Source organism: Solanum stenotomum, chromosome 1 (genome assembly GCF_019186545.1).
Source record: "Solanum stenotomum isolate F172 chromosome 1, ASM1918654v1, whole genome shotgun sequence".
NCBI lineage: Eukaryota > Viridiplantae > Streptophyta > Magnoliopsida > Solanales > Solanaceae > Solanum > Solanum stenotomum.
The window spans coordinates 11,056,505-11,069,736 of record NC_064282.1 but is presented as its reverse complement, the minus strand read 5'-3'; the positions used below and the strand labels follow the sequence as shown (position 1 = coordinate 11,069,736).

The window sequence follows — 13,232 nt, the reverse complement described above, 5'->3', positions numbered from 1 at the left end:
CTGATATGTCCCTTGTTATGATAGTGGCTCGTATATACCCTTACCGTTATACAAACGGCTCACATATACCATATCGTTACAAAATGAGCTCACATATACCCTTAATTTAACGAAAGTGAAAAAAATAGTTTTAAATTTATGTTTTTGACTTTTAAATTTTTAAAAAATCATGTAGGGGTATATATGATCCTTCTAGTGAATTTCAAGGTATATTTTAATCTTTTTTATACATAAATTATTTTTTGACATCTTTGATTATCATTTTTTGAGTTTCTTATTCTTATTTTATTTTTTTTCTTTCATTCGTTAGTGTAAAGAGAAAATTTTAAAACTATTTTTTTTTGTGGCTATATTATAATTTAAAACTATTTTTTTCGACTATATTGTTATTTAGTTTTTGTATTGAAAAAAAATTGGTCATCTATAATAAAGCTTACAAGAAAATTAGTGAAACATAAATAAATTTGACCATCAAAACAATAACTTTAAATTAGTCGTTGAAAAAAAAACGTAAAAAAAAATTATGTGTGAGGAGGATTAAATATACCCATATGGGATTATGTTTAAAATAATATTAATAATAATTAAAATATTTAAATAAAATTATTTTTTTCACTTCTGTTAGAGAAAAAGGATATATGTGAGTCATTTGTATAGTAATAGGGGCATATATGAACCACTTTCATAATAAGAGTATATCAACTCTAATTGATAAAGTTGAATGGTATATCAGACCCTTTTCCCAACTATTTAACATCATATCAGTGAGACTTATTTTCATATATTTATGTTTTTGCTAGAGCAAAATTTACACTAATTGAGACTTACTTTCACATTTATTCTTTACGAGATCAAAATTTACCCTAATAGATATTTTTTCAATTTTAAAATCTAAATACTTAAATTTCTCAAGTATCATCCGAATATAATGAGAATGAGACAATTGTAGACCTTGAACAGTATTGAGGATATTAATTCATAATATCCAATTGACAACTCCCAACTCTTTCCTATCAAATTTATTAGAAAGCACAAAATAATTATTTAGACATTTCATTTTGACCGAAATGTCTAAATAAATTATTTACGATTTTTTGTGAGCTCTACATTGTTTCGCATGAACATGAAGTTTATTTATTTGTTGGTGTCCTTTTTTTTTGTTTCCCACTCGGTGTTCGAAACTCACATTGGAGCTTCGACTAAATTTAGATCGCGCACTGCAGGGCCCATTCAGGGGTGACGCTCCCAACATGATTTTCTCAATACTCGGGGCTCGAACCCGAGACTTCTGGTTAAGGTTGAAGCACTCCACCATTGCACCACAACCCATGTTGGTTAAAAAATTTGGACCATTTCTCGATTCGTACATGTCATCCTTGCGCAAGGACCATGCTAATCTTCTTTGTATCGTTCCAATTTTATCGGATGTCCCCGAAGGTGTCCTTTTATTTTAAAGTTCTTAGAGTTGCTCCACCTGTCATTTCCATGTGTCATAAATATAATTATGTGGTTATACAATTTTGACTAATATTACTCATTCTTTTTTTATATTTGGAAACAGATATGCGATAATTGTGTGGCAAATGTTTAGTTGATAGATATTGGGATTGAGCGTATTTGAATTGACTTATTTTAATCCTAAATAACTTTTAATATTTTAAATTATTTGATAAATTAAAGAAAATACTTATAATCACTTGTTTTGAAGTATAAGTCAAAAGCTAAAAGTCAAAAGTTAATTCAAACATGCTTACTTTGATGACATTGATTAGTTGTGTTATAAATTTTTGAAATAAATAATTTTGAGTAGACACAAGTCATTGAAACTTAATCCTATTTTCTACAATCTTTGTTAAACGATCGTAAATTGGACTATGATAAGGTGTAACATCAATTTTAAAAACTGTTTTTTATGTTTAAACTCAACATAAATTTATGATTTGGTTCATAATACAAAAAATTACCCTAATTGTGATACAAATTTTTAATTATACATCAAAACTAGGGGTGTGCATTCAGTTTGGTTTTATACTATTCAGTTTGAATTTTTTAGTTTTTGGTTTTTTGTTTGGTTTTTCTCTTTTTGGTTTGAGTTTTTTCGATTTGGTTAATCGGTTATGTCAATAATTAGAAATATAACAAAGTTATATTTGCAATTTAAAAAAAATTATATATATATATTGAATTTCTTAAATATACTTTTTAATATAAATCACAAGTAAAACGTAAAACACAATACTTAAAAGTATATCAATTATAGATATCCAAACATAAAAAAAAAAAAAACTAAATCATAATGAAAATAACTATAAAGGAACAAAAGTGGTCAACTACAACTTAATTCTAAACATATAATATATGTATATATATAATATAATTCGACTTTTTCGATTTTCAGTTTTCTAAAGCCGAAACCAAACCAAAAATCCAAAAAACCAATCCAAATTAGAATTCAATTTGATTTAATTTTTCGGTTTAATCCAAATAGTGCACACCCCTAATCAAAACCTACCCCCTTTTTTTTTTTAAAAAAAAAGTAACAATCCATTCGATTAGGTTAAATTAATTGGTTACTTAATTTTAGAATTATAGTTATTTTGACACCGCTACCATTTTATACTTTACTTTTGAAGGTCTTTCAGAAATGAAATGCGAGTTTATTGGAAAGAGAATTAGAATCTGCAGAGAGAAGATATGGCGGATTTCATGACATCAACTCATAAAACCGAGTGGATTTATACTCCCCAAGATATTGTGAGTTACAATTGTTCATCAAAACTTAATCTTGGAGAATGTCAGTTTTTTTTTTTTTCGTTTTCCCATTTGTATTTGAGTTTTTGGATTTATGAATGTTTTACTGTATTCACAGAAACATAAGTATAAAGTTGCTAATCAAAGGGCGAAACAAGCACTAGAGATGGTATGCTAGTTCCATTTCCTTTTTTTTTCTTTTTTCATTTTCTGTGTGCTTGTGATATGTTTTCTTTTTGTTTGAGCTACCCTTTTCACCTAATTATGTTTTGTTTTGATGAAAGCAATGTGAATGTGTTCTTTGACCTTTTGTTGCTGTAGTTAGTGTTTATACTTAAGACATGGTTCAAGCACACGCGTATTGAGATGTCCAAAACATGTGGTTTGTGTATTGTAGCTTGCTTAATCAATACAAACAAGGCAACATAAATGAAAAATATGGTATAGACACGAAGAGATAAGTTAAGTGAATAGAATGAACCTGAGTTCTGGTGCTGGTAGCTGGCAGTGTCACCGCGTAAGCTTGATCTTATTGATATTATTCAGAATAATAGAATCATAGAGTTTCAGAGCTTAAGAACATAAAGTAATATTATAATGCTGGTAAATGAGTAAAAATTAGATGGTTTACAATGAGTTGATATAAGATTATTTATAGCTAAGCCCTTAGACCAACTTCCATGGATCTAGCCCACATTAAGTCCATCAGTTGCACATTTATTTCAGTTATTACATGACGGCTGACAGAGATCTCTGTCTCTTTCCTCAATGGCTGACAGAGATCTCAGGCTCTTTCCACTACGGCTGGACCCCTGAACTTATCTCGACCTTAGCTTGTTTGGTCACAACTTGGTGGCCGGTCCCATATTTCCGGAGCCAAGCTGTCTTCACCGTTATGACTCTGGCCCCGACTGTCTTGACTCCGGATTTTTCATTGATAGGATTTCCCTTACTGGTCATTTGGTGTTGTCCCTGCTGAGTCACTTTTGACCTATTCTTTTTGCCACGTGTCGTTTCTTGATTGTCCCAAGTCTTAAGTGCAACTTTTACCCCATAGAGTTAGATTGTGTAGAATTTCTTTTCCATTTTATGTGTATGGTGTGTGAATTCTATATGCTTGTCTTGTGGTTTTTTTTCAAACAATTATGTTACTTCCTCACTGCTTCAACTATTTGCCTAATTTTATAGGCAGCATTACCTGAAACTTTTATGGCCCAGAACATAGGTCTGATTTATAGTGCTTGTGGGTTTATGAATAATACTGATAGCTAATTCTATTGTGAAGTTTGGAACAACTCGAATGGAAGTTGATATTGATGGGACTTTCTCGTATGCTGAAAGTCAAAATGACGCAAAAGATAATGGTAAGATTTTATTTATTCAGATCAAAGTAAAACTAGAGAAACTATAAAGTTTCTGGTTTACCTCCCTTTAATCTTGGTAGATAATCATAATTCTCATCATTCTTTTGGTTGCTATTTTGGTTGGCTTGTTAGCTGAAAAGCGTCCTAAACCACTCAAAGTTGAAGAAGAACAACTTCTAAGGGCTTTCTACGAATTCAAAATTCAAGACGTCTGTGACGCCTTTAAGTTCCCGCGTAAGATTCAGGTATAAAGTTTTGATTATTGGATCTGCTACTACAATGAATCAACTAGAAGATTAAGCAGTTCTCATGGTTGTTTGCAGGCAACAGCTCTTATTTATTTTAAGAGGTTTTATCTGCTATGGTCCGTGATGGAACATCACCCTAAAGACATTATGTAAGCTTGTTATCTATCTTCTCTGTGCTTTCTCCAACTTCCCAATATAAGAAAATCTAACTAGTCTCCCCCTAAACAAAGTCATCTGGAATCCACATATAATGATGCATGCAGTAGTTAATAGTTGACAAAGACAAAGCTCACTAGCTTCCCCTTCTTCCTTTTTGTAGGTTAACGTGCATATATGCAGCTTGCAAGGCAGAGGAAAATCATGTATCAGCTGAGGAGCTTGGTAAGGGGATTGGACAGGATCATCATGTAATCCTCAATAATGAGATGCTGGTTTTTCAGGCATGGATTTTATTTAAAGGTTATTTTATTCTACATTTCCCTTTAAATCTTGCTTTAATAAACTTTTTTATAACCTTTCTTTTGCAGAGTCTAGGATTTGATCTGATTGCTTATGCTCCATATCGTGCACTTGAAGGTTTTATCAGTGATTTAGAGGTCTTTTTCTGTTGATCTGTTACACCTTCCCCTTTGAGTAATAATTGGTTTGTTGCCTTTTGATATCTTCCTTTTGATTGGCAGTTATTTCCACTCCTTGATTTCTTCATTGCAATTATTGACTATTGCTCTTGAAACTTTAGGAGTTCTGTGGAGCTCAAGATGACGACCAGCTTGTGGCACTGAAGGTAATTGTTATTTCCTTCCGACAAGAGAAGGTAGTTCAAATGAAAAGTCCCTCAACCTTGAGCTTGAGAATTCAAGTTACGAAGGGATCTAAATGGAGGAAAAGGGCCACAATTGACTCCTGGGAGGGGGTTAGTGGTGGGACCGATGTAGGTTAACATATAAAAACAAATTGTTATTTCCTTGGCCATACAGTTTCCTTTTTATCAAATAAAATGTTATTCCACTATTTCTGCTCCTTGTAAATTCTGGCTTCTAGCAATTGAATTTCATACAATATTGTCCAATAACTAGTAGTTTTGCAGTTAAACCCACCCAAACCATGTAATCTACATGCGATATTGAAAATCTGCAGTTCTCCTGCAATGGAACAAATGCTGATTTCACTCTTCCCATTTTTATTGTTTCTTATTCTTCCTTAGATAATCAAGGTTAATGCATCTTCTTGCTAGATTATCATCAATCTTCTTTTGAACATCATCAAAGTGGCATGTTGGAGACATGGTGATTATTATAATTCAATTTCTTCTTAGAGTTTCACACCATAGATCCCTATCTAGCTGATTGAGCTACCAACCAACTAATCTTTCTTTATACTTCAATTAATTTCTTCAAAACATTTTTGTGTATGTAACTTGTGACAAGAAGAAGGAATCGACTTCCCTCATAAGTAGATGGTAACATTCTGACATGCATCGATGCATTACTAACCGTGATTCATCTACTGTAGATAATGAATTAATTTGGTTATTCCTGATTGAGTTCTTACCTCATATATGGGAAATATTTCAATTCATATTACTCTGACCTCTGGAATTGTCTACCATCTAAGATTACTTTCTTCTGAAGTACAGGGTGCACTTGATACTGCTAGGATTGAAGCAGATAAGATTATGCGTAGTGATGGGCCACTTCTATTCCCACCTGGGCAGGTTATATTTTATAATTTACATCCTCTATTGAAATGATTTTATACTGTATGAATGTGATTTCTGGCTCTTCCCACCTGCAGAGGATTATATTAACAAATACATACATTTTTGAGGCTTGCTTCATCTTTGTTGAAAGAAAAGTTTCATGTTCCACTCAGTCATAAACTTTTGATATTAGTTTGTTCCCTTCTCATATTTTTTGTTTTCATGTGAAGTGTGGACATGGAGAATGGATCCTCTGTTATTGACAGTTAATTTTCCTAGTATGATTAGACTGGATCAAATCTAGTTCGTTTGAAGCTTAATAAAAAGCAATTCTGGCTATAATTTCCCATAAGCTCCTTCTAACTAGCCCTGACAACAAACTATGACGATCTCTGACAACTAACCGAGGCTATACTTTTTGTCTGATGATTGATCGGAATTTTTTGGGAGAGGAAGAATGATGATCAATTAATCTAAAATAAAACATCTGATAAAGTGCAATAAATGGTTAAGTTTTGAGAAGAAAGGAATTCACATCAAATATAATGCCATAGACGATATGTGCAGGAGAACGATCACAAGTGTAAGTATGGTGGGGAAGGGGAAGGAACAATGGACTTCTCCATGTGGATTTCTACCGGGGATCTATCTTGAGTATGTACTTACTTAACCTAGTTATGGATCAGCTAACCAATAGTAAACGAGATGCCATAGTTGGTTCAGGATTGGTATTGTCCTAGTGATTCTTTTACTAATATACTGTAGTTTTTTTTTGAGTTAGGAATTATCCTCTGTATTCTTTTCTCTCAACCGAAACGCACAGTATTTTGCAACCAGAGGCAATTCATGATTTGCGCATTGTGTGTTCGAGTTCGAATTTATAATAATCCATTTACTTCATTGGGTTCAAAGTTTATTATTTGTACTTATTTAGTGAATATTTAAACACACATGCAAGGTTTGAGCCAAAATTACTTGTTCGGATGAACCCGTAATTTATTATCTGGGTCCTTCTCTGTTTGCAACACTGGTTCATACTGCTGATAATTCTTCTCTGATCCTTTTAATGCTTTTCATTACCTTTACTGCCGATATGCGAGTTTGGGAGTTCCAAATGTTGTCTGTGGGTTTTTATAACCAAGGAAAGCCTCCACTCATAATTGGATAGTGTGCCCATAAGGTGGTTGTAGATAGATTCTGGAGGAGTTCTTCTATATTTTGGCGAGGTTGTGCCCATAGGACTCATATTTAGCACAGGACAAATTATGTGATTAGTCAATATTAGATGATAGCTGTTTTGATACAGGACAAGACTGCATTTTGGAAAAAATTGAAACGCACAAGGAGAAGCTTTTTCTGATGATCACTGAATGGTACCATACTTGACATATGAGAAATTCATCATCTGATGACCTTGTTGGATACCACAGTCAATTAAAATTCTGGCTTTTGCATTCTATGTGATGATTTGCTCTTTTAAAATGTGCTACAGAATACAGATAATATTACTCACATGCACATTTTCTTAGATAATTTTCTTATTTAAGTTTCTTTTTACTTATTTCAGTTGGCATTGGCAGCTCTGCATAGAGCTAATGCAGCGCATGGCATATTCGATTTTGAGAGGTCTCAGTCCCTTTCTCATTTGGACAGATCCACAATAATCTGGTAACACTCTTATTGACATGATAATGATTCTTCTACCAGGTACCTGAGAAGTGTCCTATCACATCATGATCAGCCAGGTCATGCCATTTCAGAACTTACTGGTTCTATAAACGCCATTGATTCTTTGGCAAGTACTTAATCTTGTTATTACTGCATGCCTGGAAGTGTTTATCTTTCTCTTCTTCTTTCTTGAAATATTACCGACTTCTTCCCCGAAATCTTTGTTTGGGTTTAACATAGTCCTCTTACATCCTGAACTCCTGGCATTTGAACAGATTGGTAAACTTTTGACTCCGACTTCCAAAGATGTGAAGCACATTGATCGGAAACTCAAATCATGTCTTGATCCGGGTTCACATGACAAGTGTGTTCAATCAACTCTAATTTGATTGTCATTTTTTCCATCTTTTGGTTTCGCCATAATTCATTCGCCCAGCCAGAAAATAATGCTGATTTGTATTTGCAGGAATAAAAAAAGGAAGCATAGATCCAAAGATAGCTCAAATGAGGTTACAGACATCTCTTAAGCTGCTCCTAACTCAAGTTTGTAGCTTCAAGCATATGTTAATTTTGCCGGTGGAAATAGTTCCTCATCACAGTTCCCTAATATAGAGCAAAAATTCAAGTCAGACTGGAAAACACGGTCTACTACATTTGCATCAGGTTTGAGAGAAGAAGCAGACGCGGAAATGGGATCAACGTTTATGATTCTCCGCATTGAACTCATTGTATTGTTAAAATTACAGGTTTTGATCTTATATTTGTTGAGATTTTAGTAGATATATCTTTACTCCATATCGAAAGTTATAATTCAGATGAACCTATAGCCAAAAGGCAACATCTGTCCCCCGAGAAGATCGCATTATTAAAGACCGTACGTATGACTGGACAAATGTGTGTTTTATATAACATGTTTGGTCTTATATTTACTAATTCTATTTTTTTTTTCAATTACTATTTGGATAAAGTATACAATTCAGGTGTTTATAAATTAGCAGCAGTATACAGATTTATATTTAGGGATAAGGGTTTGAAAAATACTCCAACTTTGGTCGGATTTGCTATTGCGATACAAAATTTTCATAAGGACCTATTACCTTCGTAGACTATTTAATACCGTATTTTTTATCCCCTTAACTATTTAATAGTATATTTTAAAGGTATATATGTGCCCACGTGGACACATTACTATTTATAATTTTGCATTATTTTTTATGTCCATGTGGGCAAATATATATGTTTAAAATACGGTATTAAATAGTATATGGAGGTAATAGGTCCTCATGAAAGTTTAGTATCACAACAACAAATTCGACCAAAGTTAGGATATTTTTCAGACCCTTATCCCTTATATTTACAATTAATAACTATGCCGTGCAACTCTAGTTTCCATCAGCTAATTAATTAAGTAATTAATATACAATTCTCCACTTATCTGCATAATTACTTCACTAATGCCAAAACACCATTAATCTTCCATCATTACATGCCGAGAAACAGGTGCATTTGAGATTTTGATCTGTATGATCATTTCATCTAACAATTTAAATTGCTAGCTAAAAATAACAATATACTCTTAATTATATTATGTCTCAACAAGTATGAATTAAGATCGATAGCAAACATAGGGCGTTACACATCATGACATGAATGATGTCATTTACATATATGGTGTAAATCATTTAAAAATCAAACTAGGGTTTGGATAATTCTATAATAATACTATTATATATAATCATAACTTTTTAGTGAAACGGGATGAACAGTGGATTCAGCTCCCCACTAGCTAGGATCCCTCTTCCAGGAAGAGTGGTCCCCCCATTCCCTTAATTACGCAAACCCTAGGTTGCCTGCTTAAACCCTAATTCCAAAAATTTGTCTGGTTAATCAGAAGTTTTGAAAACCATTAATATGTTTAAGTAAAGATTGCTACCAAAAATTTGATGATTAGATGGTATATTTCCTCACAATTAAAAGTTTAAAGTGTCTCGAAGAGGTCGGATTTTTTCTCATCCGGTGTCCGAAACCCACATTGGAGCTTTGACTAAATTCAAAGAGTAGAATAACTTTTTTTTTGTTTTCCGTCCGGTGTCCGGACCCCACATTGGAGCTTCGACTAAATCTGGATCACGCACTGCTAGGCCCATTCGGGGGTGACGCTCCCAACAAGATTTTCACCATACCCCGGACTCAAACCCGAGACCTCTAGTTAAGGGTGAGGCACTCCCACCAGTGCACCACAATCCATCCATGTTGGTGGAGAGTTGAATAACTATTTAATGGTATACTAAGATCATGTGGTATAATGTTCGATGAGTGGTGAAAAAGTATCCTGATTAAGCCAATGTTATTTGGAGTGAATATTTAAAGTCTGTATAGAGAGTCAAATGATAATTAATATGGATGAGTGATTATACAAGAATTAATTAGCAAGATTAAAAATGCCACATTTTAGAAAGTGCAAAGCAAGCCAAGCAGCACACATTGATCTAACACGAAATGCTAGGTCGCTTGAGAAGGTATATAGTATAAATTGCAAAATCATATCATTATGACGATGTTAAAAGGGATCGGAATTATAATGAGGTAGATCTCGAAACTAGAATCACATGAAAGAAAATTTACAATCTCTTGGAATCCTTGTGGAATGTTTCTATCATTCTATGTGTTAGGATCGGAATATATTAATCATGTATGTAATTTCTACATTATAAGAATTGCTATTTAGTATCACACTTTAAAACTGCAGAGCAAAATAATGCTTGCTAGATTTAAAAAGAAGGTCTAATTAGAACATTTGAGTATACTAAATTAAGGAAAAAAAATGTCTTAAATAACTGTGATCAATCATTTGAACTAAAGATTGATATACATATACATGAATGAAAATAAAATAAAAAACAAAAAACAACAACAGAGAAATTAAATAGCAACACCTGACAAAAACTCCAGAGAAGATTAATTAGTATGACACATACAAATTGAGAAATGATCCAAATATTTATTAATTGAAGCGTCTACGTTGCACCCTTTCCATTATATTAAACTCTAATGGTGCACTTGGAGCTTCTTCATCATCATCATTTAAACCTAATTTATTTTGATTAGCTCTTAATCTTTCAAAGTCCCTCAACTTATACAAGTACCTCAACATAACCTCTGCATAGTTGTCAAAACCAAGTGAACTCAGAGCCCAACAGATGTCATCTCCATTAACCGTTCGACGATTCTCCTTTTGACACTTGTCAGATGCTTCACCTGTTACAAAACTTATAAATTCTGATGCACATTCTTGCATTGTCTCTTTTGCTTCTTTGGATATTTTGGCTGTTGGTGGCAAGATTTGTTTCATAATCCTTCCTACATTGGCTATTGGTACCAATTTCACTTGTTCATCCACCATATCTTATAAAATTTGTTGTGGATTTTTTGTTGATGTATGGGTGGATTTAGGAATTTAAGTTAGTGGATGTTAATTTAGAGTGCGTGCACATTTTTATATATATATATTTTGAATTTTTAACTGTATATATATTTAAGTTGAAAACAGTAGATACACATGTATTCTATATTGGATAAGGTGAATTTCGCCCATAATAATGTATATGTACTTGTCAACATATGCATGTGCATGGAGAAGTGTGATATATATGAATAGTGTTGAATATATAATTAAGTAAATAAAAATATTTTTCTTTTTTAACAAATGTTTAGATTTTTTGTCACGATTTTTAGTACAATGTACTTATAACTAAATAAAAAAATTAAATTCAAATCTTGAATCTTTGGTCAAAGTTGACAAGATTAGGAGTTTTAAACTTGCTAAATAATTTTTAATTTCCTTATTTAAACTGGTTTAAAATAATTAAAAGTATTAACACTAAAGATTGAAATGAATGGACGACGTTAATGCACGTTTACATGTGCTATTAATTAATCAAATTAAAGAGCAGAAATGGAAGGAATGATTTACTAATACGAAGCCCTAGTGTTTGATTACCTCATAAGCTTTAGGTTATTGTCGGCACAACCCTTAATTAATTAAGCTTTTTATAATTTTACTAATTAAAAACACTACTGTATCCCCACATGATGAATGTTTACTGCAGATTCTGCTTTTAATGGAGTAATATTATTTTCCCTCAAAATTATGAAATCCTTAGTGTACTTGATCATGTTAATTACATTATTTATTTGTTTGTGGTACTATGGCTATAGGGTTTCTTATTCATTTTTTCTTGCTATTGAGTTTAAGTTTTGTACACTAATAGTAAATTATTTTCTAGCGGCCAGCCCATAAATGAGGATTAAATGACAATATTATTTTATTACAAGATTTGCGATTAATTTGACGCTCACTTTATTTACAAAATAAATTATAATTAATAAAAAGATTTCATGATTTTATCCCCTTTTGTTTTGATTTATTTATGCCAATGTCAAACACACATTTTTACATTTTCACTACTCAAACTATACTCTTCTTTAATTCGTCATACAAAAGACTTTTTGACTAAATAAATCAAAGTATTTGTAGACAATTTTTATTCATATTGAATGTATGTATATGGACTTTTTAAAAAATAAATTTACTTCTATAGAAAATTTTATGTTTTAAAATGTGTATTGTTTACTACAAAATTGCTTGTGTAATTTATTTGGAAAATACAAAAAAACAAGTAAAACACATTCGATATTTAAGTTCAATAAGTTAACTTAGAGTTAGGTAGGACTTAGGGGTATAGACGAGCTTCTTTCATCAAAAAAATTACAGTATTTATATATGATTAAAAATATTATTTATGTATATATAGTACTCCCTCTGTCCCATTTTGTATGTCATCCCTTTCTATAAATAGTTGAACCACAATATTTGTCATTTTATAAAATTTATGCATAAATTATCATATTTTGCCTATTATACCCTTGATAGAATAGTTAATTAATCTTGTCATTTATTAATAAAATTGACTTAAGAAAACATTAAATAAGGGTAGAAGAGTAAAATTACATCATTTCTTAATGCAAGTGCAAAGTAAAAATGTGACATATAAAATGGGACGGAGGGAGTAGATGATATTGAACCCTCATATACTTTTTCATGTGTTTATTTCTTCATATCTTAGAACCTCTTAGTGCAAATCATGATTCCGTCATGAATTGAGTGTGTATATATATATTCCTACTATAGTCAGACGTCAGTACTCAAATTGAACTTATAATGTAAAAATATATATACTACTAAATAATTAATTGTAGTTATGCAGAACATTCTTATTGGTCCGATAAATTTAGTTTTGCAAATTAGCTCAATCTCTTATTTACATGTATTTATTTACATTTATATATTTTAAAGAAACAACAACAAGCTTCTCTTATCGACACATCTAGGGTTAGAAACTTTATAGGTATTCCAAGTCATTATTTTATGTGAAAATCCATAAAGAGACTCTCAAGCACCACGTTAATTTTTGGGAATATGTGGAGTATCTTACTGTTGAA

At 31.9% G+C, this 13,232-nt stretch overlaps 2 protein-coding genes and 1 non-coding gene across 4 annotated transcripts; 1 reads left to right on the top strand and 2 right to left on the bottom strand.

The window, feature by feature from the left end:
* Positions 1–1,338: 1,338 nt before the first annotated feature.
* On the bottom strand, positions 1,339–1,442 carry LOC125853982 (U6 spliceosomal RNA). The gene has a single exon (XR_007445282.1). It is a non-coding gene; the product is annotated as a U6 spliceosomal RNA (small nuclear RNA).
* A 1,120-nt stretch (positions 1,443–2,562) lies between these two features.
* On the top strand, positions 2,563–8,564 carry LOC125853311 (cyclin-H1-1-like). 2 transcript variants are annotated; one of them, XM_049532982.1, is made up of 13 exons: positions 2,563–2,754; positions 2,870–2,920; positions 4,037–4,115; positions 4,248–4,360; positions 4,439–4,512; positions 4,683–4,803; positions 4,891–4,959; positions 5,103–5,147; positions 6,000–6,077; positions 7,630–7,730; positions 7,770–7,857; positions 8,006–8,094; positions 8,197–8,564. In XM_049532982.1, the coding sequence occupies exons 1-13, from the start codon at positions 2,695–2,697 to the stop codon at positions 8,255–8,257; spliced, it is 1,029 nt and encodes a 342-aa protein (XP_049388939.1). In that variant the 5' UTR covers positions 2,563–2,694; the 3' UTR covers positions 8,258–8,564. The 2 variants fall into 2 exon arrangements, with proteins under 2 accessions (XP_049388939.1, XP_049388941.1); XM_049532984.1 differs by having other exon boundaries at positions 2,590–2,754; positions 7,630–7,688.
* Positions 8,565–10,734: 2,170 nt separating this feature from the next.
* LOC125854644 (nuclear transcription factor Y subunit B-4-like) lies at positions 10,735–11,133 on the bottom strand. Its single transcript, XM_049534262.1, has one exon. The coding sequence runs from the start codon at positions 11,131–11,133 to the stop codon at positions 10,735–10,737; it is 399 nt and encodes a 132-aa protein (XP_049390219.1).
* Between the last annotated feature and the right edge of the window lie 2,099 nt (positions 11,134–13,232).